Genomic DNA, 21,661 nt, shown 5'->3' on the forward strand with positions numbered 1-21,661 from the left:
ATATTTCCCAAATAAATCTTAAATGTAAAAACAGGTTAAGAGGACAAGGGGCACTATGGAAGACCAATTCTAAAAAGAGTGTGATTATACATACACCATGGCTCCAACTAAGCAGAATAAATGTCCTATAACTGCCTGCCTGCATGCCCTTGTTAAAGCTCTTCTCTTGACCTGAAAGTCCTCCCCTTAAACTCTACCTATCAGAATCTCCCAAAATCTCAGACCAAGAAAAAACTCCTCTCCCAGTACCTCTTCTATAAAATTACTCTTTCCCAGGTGCCTGGGTGGCTTCATCAGTTAAATGTCTGCCTTTGGCTCAAGTCATGATCCCAGGGTCCCGGGATTGAGCCTCAAGGCCTTGCTGAGCAGGGAGCCTGACTTCAGACTCTCCCCCCTGCTCATACTCTCTGTCACTTATCTCTCTCTCTCTCTCTCTCTCTCTCTCTCTCAAATAAATAAAAATCTTTTTAAAAATTACTCTTTCCTTTCTCTAGGTTCTTTTTTATTACTCTGATTGTACTTAATACACTTTGACCTATCATGTAATTAGCTCTGCTTCCAATCCTCACCCTTAGCTGTCATGAGAGTGGTGGTGGGGTTTCTAGACTAACCTGAATAATCATAATTTATATTTTTCCTAGCACTAGCCTGTTCACATCTTTCAACTGAATTAAGCACTCCTTCACAAAAGACTGTAAACAAAGGAAATAGAATCCTGTTTACTTGAACCAGGAAGAAGGCACCAAACTCACATGCTTCTACCCCCATTGCTAGGGAAGGGTACTCCTTAGAGTTTTCCCTCAGAATGGGTGTGGCTTGCTAGCAGATACAGTATTAACAAATCTCCTTTGACCATTGCCAGGCTTCTCCCATCCCATTCGCATATTTCCTTTTCCAGAAAAAGCCAGAGTGGTAAGGCTGGGTCTTGGGTAACCCAGATGGAATGCCAACCTCAGAAGTCCAGTATGCTATCACAACACTCCTTGCCATCCACAGCCACCCCCAACTCCTGTTATCTGGCAGTGAATGAGAAAAGGGGGCTTAGTTAATATTCCATAAGCTTTTTCCTCTTCAGAGCCAAGAGTTTCAGTTGGTACAACTACTTACCTTACTAGAAAGTCAAGTGTAAGAAATCAAAACATTTTTCTAGCTAGGATTTACTGTTCAATACAATATTACCTTTGATTCTTGGTATATTTTAAGCCAGGACATACTCTGCCTTGGAAGAATGATTGAAATCAATTTTACATTTTTCCCTTTTAGGTAGTAATTGTCACAACATTCTTTTTTCAAAGCCCCAGTAGATTATCTGACATCTGCTTTCCTTTTAAGAAACCTCTAAGTTGGGCCGCCTGGGTGGCTCAGCGGTTTGGCGCCTGCTTTCAGCCCAGGGTGTGATCCTAGAGACCCAGGATCAAGTCCGACATCTTCTCCCTCTGCCTGTGTCTCTGCCTCTCTCTCTCTCTGTGTCTCTCATGAATAAATAAATAAAATCTTTAAAAAAAAAAAAAAAAAAAAGAAACCTCTAAGTGCCATGTGTCCTTGAGGCTTATTTATGTCTATGTCCCCAGCCCACCTGCCACCAGTGCCTTATACACAGCAGTCATTTGAATTTCATTAGCTTAGAGCTGATGTATAGCTAAGTATGCAGTTCTCCAAGGAATTAATGTGCTAATCTATTTCTTGATGTGTCTTGAGTAAAAGTTACTCCAGTACCAGCATGATTGTTTTCAGTACTTAAAGATAATGAACTTCTGTTGGATTATTTCTTTCATGTGTTAATGTTCCTTCCCTAGTGTGGCAAGGATCTCAAAAGGATAGAACCCATCATTCTCATATATCCTTCTCAAAATCTGTAAGGCAGTCTGGATACATTGTGACAACTCACAAGTATTTGTTGGTTAAGCCACCTACCTACCTTGCTTTTACGTCCAGAAGCTATGAAACTATTGCAGAGAGAGTGGGACAAGAGTGACAAACAGAGGTGTCGAAAGGTCTCATGACAGAATTTAAATCTTTAGACTTTGGATTTAAAAAAAAGGGAATGCAAAGCTCCTCTTTCAAAGCCCATCGAGACTGAAGGTAGACTTTGTGAGAACAAGACAAAGGAAGACTGGAATTGTAAGAATGTGGTTGTTCAAACAGATGGAGTGAGGTCAGTTAGGAAGAATGATGACAGACATGCAGAAGAGTTAATGTGACATTGGTAGGCCATAAATCGTTGTAAATTCAGGAGCAGGAATATGGAATAATAATTGTTGTGAATTGTCTGTTTTAGAATAAAGTTACCTCAATGACCTTCTTAACTGGCAAAGCAGTAGAAGATTTATGCAGAATAAAGCAGGTAATTACAATTTTGTCATTAAATGTTTTGCTACCTAGGGAGAAATTCTTCTCAGCCTCCACTGTTAAATTCTAATTTTGACATGCTACCAAAGTATTATAGGAAATCATTTGTTTATAAAACACTAAACTGACAAATAGTCCAGATAAGGGAACATTTACAACCATCCCTGTGCTAACCATCTTATCCATTAGTACCCTAAATGTTGTCCTGTCATGAGCGATTATACTGTACCTAGAGTCTTCCACTCTACCTCCAGCTCCCTTAGAAAGATTCACAGTGCCTTAAATGCATCATAGGTAGAATTTATTGTTACCACCTACACTTCAGGTTAAAATGTAGATTGTTGTCTTCTAGCCTGAAAATCTATCACTTATAACATTGAAACTGTAACCAGGCTGCAAGTTGATTTACAAACCATGTCCAAAAACAAGTTAGGTTTTATTTGGGCATGTATCTGAGATTCTGTATAAACTGATTTGTATTAGTGAAACTTTATCAAAGCTGTTCTTCTATAGCTACTTTGTCTCATAAATGTTGACCACTTGCTTTGTTTTTCAAATCATATTGAAAGGATGAATTGAGGTTTTGGATTAGATAAATAATAAATTTTGCTTAAAAGGCTAAAAATTTGGGGGAGACCATCCTATTCAGTGAGATAGTATTTATTTATGCTTAATGCTCTTTCTAGAAAATTGGCATTATCAACTAAAATAATATCAATATATATGTCTATATAAATAATGTAGAAGTCCCAGATCATTTCTCTTAGACATCAAATAGCATAAGAACAATTTTCATTTGATCCAATGAGTAGCATCAGAAGCCATTTCAAGTGCATTGAAATTTAATCCTTGAAAAAAGTTATATTCTTATACAGTGAAATAAGGAATCACAAATGTGAAGCTATATTTAATTTTTCTTTAAAACATTTAGTAACCACACATCAAAAATGCTTATATATTTTTTAAATGCTTATCTTTAAATAGCACTTTAATGTTAAGATGCACAAGATAGGGCCCCATTCTGATCTTGTGAGTGTTTCTACTCACGGTCAGAATAGGGAAAAGGACAGTCACATAAATTGTTTTAATGATGTTAGTTAAGTAACTTGTCCCTGGAAAGTACTCATACCTGCATTTTAATTCTTAATTCCACCTTCTACTGAGAATCCTTCAACCTGTGTTAACCTCATTTCATCTGTATAATAGCTACTATAGTATTACTTATCCTTACAAGGTTTCAGTAAGATAATCAATGTGCAGTAACAGTAAACCTTGGTCTCTTCACAGGTCTTTGTGATTTGAGCTTGCTGTTATTCGCACTAAGTCTAGGACAGTGATAAGAGAGTGGGACAAGAGTGACAGAGCTATATCAGGTTTCTATCCCTTTTTTTATTGTGCTAGGTTGATTTGGATTCCAGGCATATTGGTTGGGTAACAAGTGAACTTCCAGGAGGAGATAATCACATCATCAAGATTGAATTGAAAGGCCCAGAAAATACGCTGAGAGTTCGACAAGTAAAAGTCCTTGGCTGGAAGGATGGTGAAAGCACAAAAATTGCTGGCCAGATTTCAGCCAGTGTGGCCCAGCAAAGGAACTGTGAAGCTGAGACTCTGCGAGTGTTCAGACTTATTACATCTCAAGTGAGTGTCCTTACTACCTAATCTATCACAGGATACTCTGAAATAATCTTATTCAATAAGAATACTAAGATGGTGACAAACTACTTTGCAAAACTTGTTAGAGATGACAGACAACAGATGTGACCCATTTTCTCTTCTTATAACCCCCAAACTCCTTCATTTTGAGGATTCATTTTATGAATGCAAAACTTCATTTTGCATTCATAATTCTTTCAAGTAGTGGCATACAGCGAGAATAGCCTACTCATATTATAAAACCTGCAGAATTAGCTCATGTGTCCTTTAGCTTTCACACAGATAATTACTGCCATTGATTCCTTCTCATGTTCCCAACTTCATCAGGTGTTTGGAAAGCTCATCTCTGGAGATGCTGAACCTACACCGGAACAAGAGGAAAAAGCATTACTGTCATCACCTGAAGGAGAGGAAAAAGTATACAATGTATTTATTTGTATTCTAAAAATATTTATTTACCTTTTTAATTATTTTTGTTCAGTGAAACAGTCCATCTATTGCTATGTATTTTAATGGATAGGTGATATTAGTTTATATGCAATTACTATTTAATACTTTAACTAGGGGATCCCTGGGTGGCTCAGCAGTTTAGCACCTGCCTTTGGGCGAAGGCGTGGTCCTGGAGTCCCAAGATCGAGTCCCGTGTTGGGCTTCTGGCATGGAGCCTGCTTCTCCCAAAGCCTGTGTCTCTGCCTCTCTCTCTCTCTCCCTCTCTTTCTGTCTATCATGAATATATAAATAAAAAAAGCTTTTAAAAAATACTTTAACTAGAAGATGAAACTATTAAAATTATTTGTTTATATATGAACTAGCTAGTATTGTAAATAACAACAAAATCTGCTCTGTATCATGGGCTGTTGTGTTCAAATGTTAGGATTTGTAAAATCAGCGTACTATACTGTACGCCAGTGATGATGATCTCCTGCCTCCATTTAATCTGCCCTTCACAGTCCAGTTTAAAAATACTGTCTTCTCCAGGAATCTTCTTTATGATTTCTCCCCAAACAATATGCAGTTTTCCTTCTGCTAAACTTCATAGTAGTTTCTGTGAGTCTCTTTTGATTTATTTCATATGTTTACTTGTACACATTTGTCTCTTCTACTGAATCATAGCTTCTTAAAGACCAAGTACATATCTGATTTGTCTTTGTATCCTTGGCATAAACACACATGCATTCAGCACATTTTTATTGGAATAATCTGTTCTTTATCTTATTCTTAAAATTTCTTTTAAAATGTGATTGCCTTTACTTATTTGATCTACTCTAAAGCATTGTACCCAGGAAGAAAACCTCATCTAATTCCAAAAAGAGAGGTCAACTCTGACTGGTCTCAATATTCTTATGTCTTTAGATATTATAGATAATCACCTTGAGAGTTCATTGAAAGATAATTTTAAGGACTTAGTCTAGCCCTTGGCCTTCTGATATAATAATGTCTGAGTCATCCACATCTTTCTATTTGGGATCTGTAGAAAATAAGATTTTATAAACATTGGTTCCTGGTTGTTTCTTTCAGCACCCCTTGGAGATAATCATTTGAATAACTACAAGACTGTGTGACAATTCAGTAAATCAGTTGAATTTTAGCAAATGGTGATTTTGCGCTAAATAACTGTGATAATTGGTACCAAGCTGTCAGAAAGCTTGTGTTTTGTTCTTAGTTATAAACCTTACACACACACACACACACAGACACACACACACACACACACCAAAAAATCAATAGGGTATCATGTAATCAATTATTTATGTACATGAAGAAATTGCACATGACATAGGGTTTCAGAGTACACTGAAAAGTATTATGCCCTGGAGCAGTGCCCAAAAGGCTTTTGGTAGGTAATGAACATGAATTGACAGAGGGTATGGGAGCAGGGCTCATTTGAGGCTGACCTAATAGTAGGAGAGTGTATGTTGAGATGTTAAGGTTGATTGGGAAAGTTTATGCTAGTGATAAGATGCCCGTAAAATAGCATAATTGTTAAGAGAATCATTTTTAAGTAAGATTTTTGAAGTAGAATTTAGATAGGGAAAAAATTTATCCTTTTAAATTGTGTTCTTTTATGAATTTTGAACAACATATACAATAGTAAAATCATCACTGCAAAGAAGTTTTAAAACACATCACTCCTAAAATTCCCCTCCTGGTCCTTTGCAGTCAGTCCCCTCACCTCATGCCTTGACCCTGGCAATCATTGAACTATTTTCTCCCCTTGTTAGTGTTGCCTTTTCCCAGATGTCATATAAATGGAACCATGTAGGATAGAACCTTTTCATCTGGTTTCTTTCTCTTGGTAGAATAATTTTGATATTCATCCATGTAGGAGCATGTATCAGTAATTGTTTCTTTTGGTTGCCAAGAAGTGTTCCATTTTATGGATTTACCAGAATTTGTTTATCCTTTGACCTTTCAATGGATATTTGGGTTTGTTTCCTCTATTTGGCTATTATTAATAAAACTGCTGTGAACATTTTGTGTACAGATTTTTGTATGGGTACATTTTCATTTTTCTTGGATAAATACCTATGAGTAGGATTGCTGGGTTGTGTGATAAGTCTATGTTTAACTTTCTAAAAAACTGCTGACCTCTTTCCAAAGTGATTGAACCAATTCATGTTTTTGCCAGTGGTGTAGATTTCCAGTTGCTCCACATTCTCAACAGCACTTAGGATTGTCACTTTTTTTAATTTTAGCCATTATTCACTGAGTGGCACTGTCGGTAAAGTGTCTCTTGGTTTCCACTCAGGTGGTGATCTCATGAGTCTAGATTTGGAGCCCTGCATTGGCTCCACGCTCAGTGAGAAGTCTGCTTGAGTTTCTCTTTCTTGCCCTCTACTTCTCCACACTCCCACCCCTGCACACGATCTATCTATCTCTGTCTTTCTATTGAATGAATGAATGAATGAATCTTTTAAAAAAAATTTAGCCATTGTAGTAGGTATGTAGTGGTATCTCATTGTGGTTTTAATATGGATTTCTCTAATGATAACAATGAGTAAATTTTCGTGTGCTTATTTGCCAGTCCTGTACTTTGTTTAGTGAAGCATCTGTTCAAATCTTTTACACATATTTTTTTTATGTCCGGTTGTGTTATTATTAGGTTGTAAGATTTTTTTTTTTTATGTATTGAGGATAAAGACTCCTTAGCCAATATGTATTTTCAAATATTTTCTCCTACTCTGTGATTTATCTTTCAGGGAACAAGTTTTTTATTTTGATGAAGTACAATTCTATTTTTTCCAAAATGACTTAGGATTTTAGGATTTTTGTATCTTATCTAAAACTTAATATCAAAAGATTTTCTCTAGAAATATTAGAGTTTTAATTCTTTTGTTTATAGCTATATGCATTTTTAAGTTAATTTTTCTTGAGTTGAGTTTCATTTATTTTTGCATGTAGATAGCCAGTTATTCCACCATTTGTTGAAGACTGTCCTTTATCAATAATAAATACAACATAAATATCTATGTCTATTTCTGCCTTCTCTTTCTGTTCCACTGATCTATATGTATATTCTTATACCAACATCAGTGTCTTGATTACTACAGCTTATAGAAAATCATGAAATCATATTCCAACCTGGTTCTTTTTAAGTTATTTTGGCTAGTCTAGGTCCTTTATAGTTCCATATAAAGCTTAGAAACTTAGAAGTTTTTCCCCTTCTAAAAAAAAAAATCTGGAATATTGATTGGAATTGTAACAAATTGCTAAGTCAATCTGGGGAGAATTGACATCTTGGTAATTAATACTGGTTTTTCTAATAGCCTTTATTACTAATGTTTAGTTCAATTCATTTCAGTCAAAGGATATGCTTTGTATGATTTCAAGCCTTTTAAAATTGTTAAGACTTGAATTCTGACATATATTTTATGAGTCCACATGCACTTGAAAAGAACTTGAACTATGCCTTTGTTCTGTGAGGGGGGTTCTGTGAATATCAGTTCAAGTTGTTGGTAGTTTTGTTTAAGTCTTTAAGAGCTTTACTGATTTTTGTTTGCTCATTTACTTGTTCTATCAAGTGCAAAAATTTTTTGAACTGTCCAACTATTTGGATTTGTCTATGTGGATTTTATTTTACCTGGTTGCCAATCTCAGCTGTCTGATGGGCACCAAAAATTGTATGCCTTTGTAGATGATCAGCTTTTTCTCATTATTAAGGTGGGCATTATATTCTCTTACAGCTTTCTGTATCCTAAGAAAAATGGAACTAAGAACCATTTTTTGTTCTTAAAATAGTGGCTTTGCAGGAATCCTGGGTAGCTCAGCAGTTGAGTATCTGCCTTCAGCTCAGGGTGTGATCCCAGGATCCAGGATCAAGTCCAACATCGGGCCCTTGTAGAGTGCCTGCTTCTCCCTCTGCCTGTGTCTCTGCCTCTCTCTCTCTCTCTCTCTCTCTCTCTCTCTCTCTCATGAATAAATAAAATCTTAAAAAAAAAAAAAAAAGAATAGAGGCAAAGCCACTATTACATTTTTGTATTACAAAATAATACATCAGATTTACCTCATGGGCTTATTGTGAAGACTAAATAAGTATGTGTATTGTTAACTCTAGCTGTGTATCTATACCTTAGGAGAGTGCCATTCACATAATATTAAGTACTATAAAATGTCAGCCTTTATTTCTCTTCCCATGATATGTTTCTTTGACTCCTGTTAGTGCTAAATTAGCCTAATTTAAGAACACTATTATCATAGAGTTTTGTTAGGATATTTCCCTTTTAAAAAAAAAAGATTTTATTTATTTATTCATGAGAGACACAGAGAGAGAGAGAGAGAGGCAGAGACACAGGCAGAGGGAGAAGCAGGCTCCATGCAGGGAGCCCGATGTGGGACTCGACCCAGGACTCCAGGGTCACACCCTGGGCCGAAGGCAGGTGCTAAACCGCTGAGCCACCCAGGCATCCCAGGATATTTCCCTTTTAAACAAATGCCATTTTCTGAATTGTTCTAACAACTAAATGTAGGATATTCAGAAATTAGGAATAGATGTAATCAAAGTGCCCCAAACTGACAGATTAAAGAAGTTCTTAAAAAGATAGTATGCTTCTCTGGATTTCTTAAATTCAGAAGTTTTGCTTTTTGTTATAGTCAACCTTAGCCAGTAGTGGTTTCTTCACACTTTATCCTTTGTCTTTGTGTTACACACCTCAATCTAAAATAAATTCACCTTATAAAAATAGCTGCATAGTTATTTCTCAAGATACTTTAAGATCAAATATACAAATTTTATTCAAAGAGCCTGGGTGTTTTTCTTTTCTCCCCTCTTTCTCTATGTAAAGGCAACATCAGATGCTGACCTGAAAGAACATATGGTTGGAATCATATTCAGCAGGAGTAAGCTGACTAATTTACAAAAACAGGTTGGTAGATAGCCATTTCATTCTCTTCATTAGTTTTTATTTGGTTTTAGGGTATGAAGTGTTTTCTAAAATTTATGGAGGCTTTTTTATGTGGACTTTTTTTATAGGTCCTACAGAATGTGTCTGCCTTTTTCTAGAGAGGAAGGAGTATATATTGGCATATCTGCATCACTTTAAAGAGAATGTTAACTTTCTTACCTTGCTACTCTTTGTTATTTCTCATTTTCAGGTAGATTGTTTCATTTTGGTGTCAAATATCCAGCTATCTCAGATTTTATTTGCATTTTCTATGTTCTTTTTCCTACTGTTTTTTTTTGTGTGTGTGTCAGCTGACTTTTTTTTAAGTGATTATCATGTTAACTAAATCAGTGTTAATATTTTAATTATAAGGAGATGTAGTGGTGCTAGATTGTTCATATAATGGAGTACCTAGATGACATAATAATTAGTCCTTCAGAAGTCAAATGAAATACTGATTTTGAATTAGCTGATCATTTTAACTTTCAGCATCGTTAAATCTTGTTTAAATACATAAACTTATCTGTGCTGTATCTTTTTAACAGTCTTTCATTGAATTTTAGATGCTACCAGTTATAAAATGTGCTGTTATTTCATATATCACTAAAAAAGAAAAATTGCTGCCAATTACATGGTGAATGCCATCAGTTATAAAGCAAGTTATGAATAGAAATGTTGGTAATATGTGAGAGAAAAATATGCCTTAGAAGTGATAAAATATTTTGCTTTTGTTTGATATCTTAAACCACAGGCAGGAGTAGTGGTAACTTGTATATAAGTTTCTACATGGTAATTGATTTAAATATTAAGATTTTTAATCATGGTTCTGCTAGTTTTCCTTAATTGTTTTTAAGATGAGTTAAGGAAATGGTATGATGGATAATTAATAGAGAGAAAGAACATTAAATTGTTTATATTCTTGTTTTTGTTTTTGTTTTATTAAAGGTAGTAAATCAGACGTAAAATAGATTTTTACATTTGCTTTATGTTGCCTTTAAATAGGTGTGTGCTCACATCGTCCAAGCTATTCGCATGGAAGCCACTAGAGTTCGTGAAGAATGGGAACATGCTATATCAAGCAAAGAAAATGCCAATTCTCAGCCCAATGACGAAGATGCCTCCTCTGATGCTTACTGCTTTGAGCTGCTCTCGATGGTCTTAGCCCTGAGTGGATCTAATGTGGGCCGTCAGTATCTGGCTCAGCAGCTAACTCTGCTCCAGGATCTCTTTTCACTGCTCCACACGGCCTCACCTCGAGTCCAAAGACAGGTGACTGGTCATACCACTTACCTTTGGCTTACTTTTTTCCTTGAAACATTGTTAAAAATTGCACTATCAAAAAGAATCACCTTAGGGTCTTAAGTATTGATCTTTATTTTTTGTTTTGTTATTTGGTTTTTTGGATTGTATTTTAACTCCATGCTTTTTGTTTCTGACTCATTGTTTGAGAATATGGAAGAGCAAAATATGTTCCATTTTTCTACTGTGCTATTGTGATAAAGAATAGCCTGTCTACTGATTGTCTTACTACTATGAGATATGTAACGTTTCTTTATTCCCGACCAAATAAAATACATGTTTTTCTTGCTGTCCTAGAGTGGTAATTACCACTTCAGAAATTAAAAATCATGTTTTTATTTTTATTAAATTTTTGTTTTTATTTTATTTTTGTCCTTCTGAAAGCTTTTGAAGTCATAGAACAGCAGCGAGGCTCACTTAAAAAAATGAAAACTTTAGAACACCACTCTTTTAAAGGAATTCTTTCCTTTTATTTTTCTTATCAGGTAACCTCCTTACTAAGACGAGTGTTGCCTGAAGTGACCCCTAATCGTCTGGCCAGCATCATTGGAGTGAAATCCCTCCCCCCAGCAGATATCAGTGATATCATTCACTCAACAGAAAAAGGAGATTGGAATAAACTAGGTATCTTGGACATGTTTCTAGGATGCATTGCCAAAGCACTCACAGTACAGCTAAAAGCCAAAGGAACTACCATCACAGGAACAGCTGGTACCACTGTGGGCAAAGGTGTTACAACAGTTACTCTTCCGATGATTTTCAATTCCAGGTTGGTCATTGCATCTATTTTAGTACTAAAATAGAACAGAGAGAGCTACTATTTGGAGAATTAAAGATAGGATTTCAGTCCACGGCCATACCACCCTGAACGTGCCTGATCTCGTCAGCTAAGCAGGGTCGGGCCTGGTTAGTATTTGGATGGGAAAGATAGGATTTCAAATTCCACTTTGTTTGATTATTCACCAAATAGAGGCCATAAACAACTAACCCATGTATAAAAGAGAATGCTGTATATAATAAAAGTGTCATTTCAAGTTAGTGGGGAAAGGAAGGTGTGCTGAATATGTGATATTGGAATACTTCTCATATAGAAAAATATTGTAGACACTTGTCTCACGCCGTATACAAAAATTAACTTGAAATCAATTAAAGCTTTATGTATATTTCTTTTAAAACTCCACTAGGACACATTATAGAATATTTTTATAATCTTCAACCCAGAAAGACCTCCTTAAAACACAGAACCCAAATGTCACAGAGGAAAAATTCACAGATTTGGCTACATGAAAATCAAAGTTAATTACATGAAAATATTTTAAAATATAAACTGACCTGGGAAAAATATTTAATACCTATATAGTAGATAATGAATTATTAGTCATAATATTTTAAAAATGACTAAAAATTAATGAAAAAAGACAAACAACTGGTAGAAAAATACATGACAAGAGCAGTTAGTCCCAAGAAGAAAAATTACAAATGCCACTAGACAAATGAAAAGACACTTCACTGGTAATCAGAGAAATATTAGATTAAAACAATAGGAAAATATCTTCTTGGCAGCATTATGAATAAATAGGCATTTTTATGGCATCTAATATAGATTACTACATCTTTTGGGGTGTCAGTTTAATAACATATCATTATATTTAAAATATGTTTATCCTTTGACCTACCAATTCTACTTCTCGAATTGTTTCCCTAAAAAACGTTTATACGTGTGCACAAAGATATGTGCAAGGAAGTGTGTTACAGAATTGTGTGTAACAGAAAATTAGACATCTGGAACAGTACTAGTCAAAGAGCCAGTCCATGACATTAAATAACACCAAGATATAAATCAGTGTGTTACTTTCTTCTTCTAGATAGTCTTACAAAAAAAAAAAAATGTCGGAATCCCTGGGTGGCACAGCGGTTTAGCGCCTGCCTTTGGCCCAGGGCACGATCCTGGAGACCCGGGATCGAATCCCACGTCGGGCTCCCGGTGCATGGAGCCTGCTTCTCCCTCTGCCTGTGTCTCTGCTTCTCTCTCTCTCTCTCTCTCTCTCTGTGTGTGTATGTGACTATCATAAAAAAAAAAAAAAAAATGTCAACTGACCTAAAAGCTAGTGTAGTCAGTGATGTAGTTAACATATTCTGGTAGAAGCCCTTAATATCTCAGTGTGGTTTGGTAACAAATAGCTTGTAGTCTGTGGATATGCTTTGTTTTTTTTTTTGTTTTTTTTTTTTTTTTTTTTTTTTGTGGATATGCTTTGAACAGATGTATTCTAGAAGATGCAGGGTATAAAAATAATATATAAACAAATATTTGGAAGGGAACATGTCTCAGAATAGCTCCTCTCTTAGGATTGAAGAGATAAATTATGGGTAATATTTTGAGTAATTTCTTTTTTAAATGCTTTAATTATTTGAATCACTTAAAAATTAAAATGCATGCTAAAATAACAGTTTTCATCATATTTATCTGTAACTGTCCCTGACTGGTTTGCATAAATGCTGACTTTTCTTTGTAGTTATGTTCGTCGAGGTGAAAGTCATTGGTGGATGAAGGGCTCAACTCCTACCCAGATCTCTGAGATCATCATTAAACTTATTAAGGATATGGCAGCAGTGAGTTCTCATCCTCCTGATCATTATGTTACTGAAGTGCAGTAGAAATCTGATTGAAACAAGCAGCTGATTCTACTACATTAATAGCAGAAATACATTAGTGTTACTTTGCTTTACTTAAAGCTTCTGTTCAGTAGGTTAACCACTGTGATGTTTGTCTTTTTGGTCAGTGATAAATTTGTCCTTTGTGTAAACTGTTCATTTCAAGCTTCCCAATTAGTTTACTTTGAGAATTGTTACATTAGTCTTCTAAGACTTTAAAACTTAAAAAATAAAATACACTTTTTGAGCCCTACAAATCAGCCTAAGTCCAAAACCCTAATCAAAAATTAGGGCTCCCCAAAGTGAAAGTTTCTCATTCTCTTTAGCTGTCCTGGTTTTTTATAAAGCTTTTATTCTTTATTAATATTCTCCACCATTGTCTTTAGATGTTCTTTTCAGGGAGATCTGGGAAAATGGAGGAAAGGGAATTACTTCTCAGAGCACCTGGCTCTTACTGGTGGCTCCATAATGCTAGTTTCCTCACATTCCATTATATTTTCAAGCTAAGGGGAGCAAGATGCGGTAGAATGTGGGCTCCTGAAAGGTTGAGCGGACAGCATTTTGGAGGAAGAGATGGAGGAACTGAACTGCCCTTTATAAGAGAGTTAATAGCATGTGGATGGGAAGCGAGAGAGGATATTCTGGGGAAATAGGAAGCTCTGTCTTTTTTCCCCAACAGCAAGGACATTTCCTCAGTCAGAGAAATGAACTTTCTCACTTCTCAACAAGTCTTCCTCAGGATATTCATTGGATAAAAATATTTAGGAAAAATATTTAGGAACACCTAAGCTTTGTAATAGGTGTTTATATTCAGCAAAAATCAAGTCAGCTAATAAAAGTAGTTGTACTTTGAATCTATTTATGTTCTTGGGTTCCTTGGGTTCTAGTAATAATAATCATCTAAAATCAGTTAACTTAGCTGTATAAATTTTGTGTTAAATAACAAGGCTTCATAATCAAAATTTCTCAAGCATAGTTACTTTAGTACTTCTATTAAGTTTTTATCTAAATGTAAGAGGAAATGCTCTTGAGCTCTGTAGGAAGAGTATTGAGAACCTTATTTTTTATTTACGATCATTAAAATAGTGATTAAAAGCTGAATTTTTCAGAGTTGTGAAGGATTTTTATTTCAAAAGTATGCTGCTGATGTAAAGCTGCACTAACAGGGGCGCCTGGGTGGCTCAATCAGTTGCACATCCAACTCTTGGTTTCAGCATAGGATGGTAAGATCAAATCCCACTTGTTCCTCTCCCTCTGCTCCCCCCACTACTTGGGCGCACACTCTCTCTCTCTCTCTCTCAAATAAATAAATAAAATCTAGTTTTTAAAAAGTTGCACTTATAAATAAATCTTTCCTTTTTAATGAGAGATGTTATTTAAGAGAAGAGAATTTACTTTTATGATTATATGTTTCTGGTTGCTTATTAAATTATTCTCTCCTGCTCAATAGGGTCATCTGTCTGAAGCATGGTCCCGAGTGACAAAAAATGCCATTGCAGAAACCATCATTGCCTTGACCAAGATGGAGGAAGAGTTTAGATCTCCAGTGAGATGTATTGCAACAACTAGGGTAGGAATTTATTTTCATTTGGTCTGTATGGTTGCAGTAATAGGTTTGAACAAACTTGAAATTGATAGATCAGTTTAATCCAATTTTTTATACCAAATATTGTATTTACCATAAAAGTGATAAAGGCTTTTTTTGAATTGTGAACTAAGTATAGTGGTTATAAACATTGACTATTATGTGTTCTTTATTCCTAGTTTTTGTAATTATTTAGGAAGCTAAGGATAAACTGGTTAGAGAAGGCTAAGTTACCTATGTTATCTTTCTAATGATATGTTTACTGTAGCTTACACAGTAAGTTTAGTGTCAACATTATGGTTAGATAGACTGAAGGTCCTTCAAAGACAAGGCCCTCCCTGACTCATTTTGGAATGGCCTAATTACTCTAAAGTGAAGCCTACCTACTAAATTTACAGACCTTACTTTTAAAAAAAACAAAAAGGGTATGCCCTGGGCGGGGTAGGACGGAATCTCTTAGCTAGCAAGTAGAATTACATTCTTCAGATGAGACGTCCATAGTAATTTTTGATCTACCAAATTTCATGTCTCATGTACTTCCAAAGGAGATTAGGGATTTCCTTGGAGCAGAATCAGTGTGGCAGCATTAGGAAGAAATAAACATTGGCAGAAATTGCTTGAATTCAAAGCTTGATCTCAAAGAAGAGAAACTGTATTTCTCTAGGGCAGAAAATACCACTTCATGTCATCCTGCTAGTGAGCGTGACACGTGAAGCCGTTACTCTGGCAGCAGAGCTTTAGCACCATACACGTGCTCCTTTCTTTCCTTCTACATTCCCCTTTCTCCTTGCACACTTTATTTTTGTTTCAGTTTTTCCTTTTTTCTATTTTTCCCTGTCACGCTCTTCATATGCAGTGACGCTCATGCACTTATTAAATAATTAACTTTTACAGTAATAAAAAAATATATCATTCTATGTAAAACTGAAGCTTATCCTTTGAGCCCCAGAAAGTTCTAAACTGTCTCTGAGGGCTGTTTTCCAAAGTCTGCTAGACATTTACTTATTTCTGATAGTCCTAGGTGTTTAGGAGCATACCGAGACTTTTGAGGAGCTCTTCTTACCCAGGAGAATTTAATATGTACCCACCTACTCATGGGATTGTATAAAATTAAACAGAATTAAAGTTATTGCACCACCTTGCTTGGAACATAGCACCTCAGGCAGATGATGCTAGATGGGAAAATATGCAAGAGGCGCCAGTACAGTAAATACCCAGTGTGTATATTCATTTACTAACCTATTGCTTACTTAGTAGACCAACAAAGGATAATTTTATATGTCAGGTAAAAACCAGAATGGTTTGTCACAGCAGCAGTTGGTAAATATTTGAGTGCCATTGAGTATACATGTATTTTCAAATTCAGCTCACATTTATTGAGCTGTTATCATGTGTCAGGCAGTCAGTGTTTTAGAAGTCTTTTTTAAAAATTCAATATTCTGACAGCCTTTCCTTTTAACAGCTCTGGCTTGCTCTAGCCTCACTGTGTGTGCTAGATCAGGACCATGTAGATCGTCTCTCTTCAGGGAGATGGATGGGAAAGGATGGACAGCAAAAACAAATGGTAAGATCAGAATTGTTTTCTAAAAATGTATCTTATTTTTCTTTATAAGTAAGCTCTAGCTTAGCTTTAAAAAAAAAAAAAAAAAAAAAACACTTGCAAGTCAAAATTCCACCATGAGCAGAAACTTGTGTCACATTGCCCAAGGTCATCTCACAAGTCTGTTTCACTTAGGGTCCTCTCTTTGTAGCCTCTTAGGGGCTTTAATTATATAAAAGAGCTTTTCTCTTCTTCTTTAAGTCATGTTCGCATCATATCAAAATGTGTTTTTAGCCAAATCTCATTGTATCCCTAGATTTTACTCTAAATGTTATCGGTCATTTGGTAAGAAGGAAATAAAGCAGTAAGAGAGGCATCATGAAATACCATTTATTCACAAATACACAGTACTTAAAGTAGGTTTGATAAGTGTCCCTAGGTACACTGGAAGGGAAGACTTTATAAAGGCCCTCTGAACATTTTCTCACTGATATTCAAGTTTCAAAATGAATCATTTAGGATACAGAATGTTAGAACATGGGGGGAAAATTTTCTTAAGTCATTAATCAAAGTATATGTTTATTTATTAATCATTGAACTTGCTCAGCACATTAATTATTGAATTAGAGGTTTTGAAGACTTTTTAAACTTAAGTACATTTGCCATAATTCTGTTTAATGTTCAGATTCTAAATTCCTAATAGACCTCTCAGAACAATAACATTATTGTTGTGAATAAATTACATTCAATTTGTATGAGTGTCTGGGATGTTCTTGTTAATGTAATGTGACATGTGGGAATGCCCTGTTTCAGCCCATGTGTGACAACCATGACGATGGAGAAACTGCAGCCATCATTTTATGCAACGTATGTGGAAATCTGTGCACTGACTGTGACAGATTCCTTCATCTTCATCGGCGAACCAAGACTCATCAGAGACAGGTGACAGCTTCTCTCTGTGCACACAGAGCAGTATCTGGAGCACTGGATGCATTCAGTAAATTATGAAATAAATATGGGAAGGACATTTGGTGTGATGGGAAGGGACTGATGCAAAGGGACTTTGCAGTCAGAGCCTCAGTGGAGTTGCCAGCTGCCTCACTTACTGCTGTGTAAATCAAGACAGTCAGCTATCCTCTCTGAGACTTAGTTTCCACGTTTATAAAAATGGGGCTGTTGTCAAGATTCAGGACAAGATTGGAAAGATCTGAAAATTAGAGTGCTTAGTAAATAAAAGCCATTATTATTACCAAGTAATTAAATTTGATACTTCCTCCTTCACAGTGAGAAATAAAATATGTTTCCCTTTAATGAAACAATAGGTCTTCAAAGAAGAAGAAGAAGCTATCAAGGTTGACCTTCATGAAGGTTGCGGTAGAACAAAACTGTTCTGGTTGATGGCACTAGCAGATTCTAAAACAATGAAGGCAATGGTGGAATTCCGAGAACACACAGGTAGCAGAGGATTTAAGGTTGAACCATGCCTGCTGCTTAGGATTTAACTAGATGTTATTTACTTACTATGAATTATTTAATACTGATTATTTTGAGTATATTCTGATAACTATGACATCATTGCTCACTGTCTGTATTATTATATTTAGTGGAGCATGTTCTATAATAGGGTATTAGACAACAGGTCAGGAAACCTAGTTTGTCATTCACTAGCTATGTTACCATAAGCAGGTCATTTTACCTCCAAAACATGTGATTTTCTTTTTTTTTTTTTCCTGATGTAGATCTTATTATACTCTCAGCTTAAAGTTACCCTAAATCTTATAAATTCTTAATTTTCAGCACCTCTGTAGTCTGCCATTTGTCTGACTGACACAAATTTGTGATGTTGAAGTTAAGTGAAAATCTGAACAAATTTAATTCTATAATAGGGGTATTCTTCATGCTTCAGGAGCATGGTCTTTTTTTCTCATAGCTGATTTTTTTCTTCCTATAATCTATCAGGGCCATATATTACATTAATAAATATTCGAATGTCGAAACATCTTTGTATTCATGAATTAAACTATCCTTTTAAAAAATCTATTTTTCCTGTAAATATTGCTGAATTCTGTGTATTGTATTTAGATTTTTTCCATCTGAGTTTTAAAATTAGCTTGGTCTGAATTTTTCCAATCTTCCTGTTCTTTTTTCTAATGTTCTGTTCTTGTTTTATGGATTGTGTTCTTTCTTTGTTTCAAATATTTAATTAATTTTCTTTTCATATTATTCTGTCAATTTTAGTTCCTTGGATGGGAATTCTTCTGTTTTTCAAATTTTATATTATCTAATGATAGGTTTTCTTCTATGCCTTATAATTTTGTCATTGTAGAAATTCTTAAAGATTTACCTTCAATGTATTCTTATTTAATTTTTATTATATTTTGTCTGGAACTACGCTTTTGGAGCTGGGGGTTTGCCATATCTTCTTAACCTACTATCTGTTTGGCTTCAGATAGGTCTCTAGTTTCTTGTCCCTTTTTTGTTACTAGTTACTTTATAATTAGGACAGCTTACAGCCCTTCTACTGTAAAACTGCCAGGCTGATTTCCCAGGAATAGTAACAGATACAAACCTGATTTTCCTGTTGTTGTGTTGTTGTTTTTAATTAGTTGTATTAAAATATGTAGAAAACATATTCTTAAGGAGGATTTTTTTCATTTTCTTCTTGAACCTAGGCAAACCCACCACAAGTAGCTCAGAAGCATGCCGCTTCTGTGGTTCCAGGAGTGGAACAGAGTTATCTGCTGTTGGCAGTGTTTGTTCTGATGCAGATTGCCAAGTGAGTATATGGTTAGACAGTCAAGCTATCCCAGTATGGAATAGCATGTATTCCCTGGTGACAGATTTACTTCATATAAATAAGAGGTAGAGCTCAGCATCACTTCAGTTTTCTAAATTAATATATTCCACATGTCAAGAATTAAATGCTCTATTAGAGCTAGAGAATGAGTCAGATAAGTTTCTCAAACTCAAACCAGACAGTGTGTGTTTATCAGCTACCACCATAATAAATATTTAATGTTTGCTTTTATGCTAGAAATAGGTAAAAATCTATGGACTGCATTTCCTTTGCCTCTTACATACTTTATTCACTTATTTCCCTATAATAAACTTCCAATATTTGAGAGTTCTTTAGTCCTGAACATCCATTCACGTACTCCATGCTCTCCAAGTATTTTCAGTTCCTCAATTCAGTTAACAAAAACTTGAGTAGGGCCCTGCTAGTGAAAGATACGTGTATGTTTTTTGTACCCATTTTGGGGAGGGTGTAGGTGGTGATTGGGAGGTTGTATTTCAGGAATTTCTCTTGCTTCATGACTATACACAGAAATAAATAGATTAAAATTATATTTCACTTTTTATTAGCATTCCCTTTGTGAATTTTTTAAATCACATTAAAAGAAAAATTACACACTGAAAAAATGTAAATTAAAATTTTTAAATTACACACTGAAAAAATATAAATTAAAATTTTTAATTACACACTAAAAAAATTTGCTAATGATCCTTAAGTTATATTCAAATAAAGAATAAAAATAGCTTTATTGTTACCTTAAATAACCTTAACGTGTATTTCCAGTGGGAAATATCTTGGAAAATTAATATAATGGATATAATTACCAGGCTGTGTGCCTTTTTCAATATTTTATATGCCTTTATAATTTATCTTTAATAGGAATATGCTAAGATAGCCTGTAGTAAGACGCATCCCTGTGGCCATCCATGCGGAGGTGTCAAAAATGAAGAGCACTGTCTGCCCTGTCTACACGGCTGTGATAAAAGTGCTACGACGCTGAAGCAAGATGCTGATGACATGTGCATGATCTGTTTCACTGAGGCGCTCTCAGCAGCACCAGCCATTCAGGTTGTCTCAGCTCTTAAAATATTAAATGTTTCTAGAATTTAACATGGGAAGGATAAATATATCTGTTTAGTAAACAGATCCCTGAACTTTTTACATCATTGAGAGAAAATGTGCCACTAGCATCTCCCAGTTTGTTGAAGAGCAAATTCCATCTTTTTATGTTCTGTCTCCATTTTGTGTGTTCAGCTTTCATTTGTTATTTGTGTGAGCCTATATAATCAATAGAATGTATAAAATGTTCATAAGAGAGGGAAAAACAATTAGTTTTTCTAATAACTACTCTCTTCTTAATTACCAAAACCCAGAATGGTAGCATTATGTAATTGATGTATACATAGTGATACATGCCTCTAATGTCTCTATATGTAACATGTTTGCATACTTCTATAATATTAGTAATATTAGTAATATTATTGGAGTTACTATTTGCTAAATATGTTTTTTTTAATTTGACCCCTTATTTATATTTTCAGTTCTTAGGATTATAAGATAAATGAATATTCTCAAAAAATAAATATTAAATCTTTAAATCAGTAGTTCCTTCTATGAGATACAAAAGGGAATAATTTTAAATTAAAAAAAAAATTTCCTAACCTGGCTTATTCTTTATAAAGTGGCATTAATATGCAAGTGGTAATGAATTGGAAGAAGCTAAAGACCTAGTTAATATAGGTCTTTAATAAAGATCTATAATAAAGACCTGATTAATATTTCACGAATAACATACAAGTACTGAACTTTTATTGTCCTAAACTTGATTTTTCTCTTACCCGCTTCAATTATCACCTTCACTGAATTATCTGCCAGTTATTCAAGTGTTTATTATTATCACATTTGCTTATATCCTTCTCTTTTTTTAATTTAAGCTGGACTGTAGTCACATATTCCATTTACAGTGCTGCCGACGAGTTTTGGAAAACAGATGGCTTGGTCCAAGGATAACATTTGGATTTATATCTTGTCCCATTTGCAAGGTATGGAATGAGAAATTATCTACCTTATCTGTTTTTATCTTTACCTTCACCTTTCAAAATAAATATGTCAGCATCTCTTGGTGACCTTCCCAGTTTACTTTTAAACCCCCAGCCCCCACCAATTTCTGCTCTTCTCATCCAGGTGATGCCAAAGAATATTGTAAGATCCCTCTATCTGTTATAATATATTTCAGAACAGTAAGTGTCAATTAAAAGCTGATTAAATGGAATTAAACATACTGTATCAGAAAATTCATTTAGACATTGTCATCTTTAAAGGGTGTTCATCATCACTTTCAGACCTTCAGAGTTCAGATCATGTGACATGACAACAGGTGACTACCAAAATGAATGAGCCTGTAG

General features: G+C 34.9%; 1 protein-coding gene across 1 annotated transcript in view; it reads left to right on the forward strand.

Annotated features, from left to right (window-relative positions):
- Window positions 1–21,661, forward strand: part of MYCBP2 (MYC binding protein 2) — a 262,243-nt gene that overhangs the window by 228,362 nt on the left and 12,220 nt on the right. Inside the window, exons 65-78 of the mRNA XM_041731051.1 lie at window positions 2,279–2,344; window positions 3,751–3,990; window positions 4,333–4,431; window positions 9,288–9,368; window positions 10,389–10,655; window positions 11,171–11,454; window positions 13,199–13,295; window positions 14,788–14,907; window positions 16,385–16,486; window positions 17,276–17,404; window positions 17,785–17,917; window positions 19,135–19,238; window positions 20,136–20,324; window positions 21,191–21,298. Coding sequence (XP_041586985.1) covers window positions 2,279–2,344; window positions 3,751–3,990; window positions 4,333–4,431; window positions 9,288–9,368; window positions 10,389–10,655; window positions 11,171–11,454; window positions 13,199–13,295; window positions 14,788–14,907; window positions 16,385–16,486; window positions 17,276–17,404; window positions 17,785–17,917; window positions 19,135–19,238; window positions 20,136–20,324; window positions 21,191–21,298 — 2,019 coding nt within the window. The remainder of the gene's footprint in view (window positions 1–2,278; window positions 2,345–3,750; window positions 3,991–4,332; window positions 4,432–9,287; window positions 9,369–10,388; window positions 10,656–11,170; window positions 11,455–13,198; window positions 13,296–14,787; window positions 14,908–16,384; window positions 16,487–17,275; window positions 17,405–17,784; window positions 17,918–19,134; window positions 19,239–20,135; window positions 20,325–21,190; window positions 21,299–21,661) is intronic.

The sequence above is a fragment of the Vulpes lagopus genome, chromosome 16 (genome assembly GCF_018345385.1).
Source record: "Vulpes lagopus strain Blue_001 chromosome 16, ASM1834538v1, whole genome shotgun sequence".
NCBI classification, from domain to species: Eukaryota; Metazoa; Chordata; class Mammalia; order Carnivora; family Canidae; genus Vulpes; species Vulpes lagopus.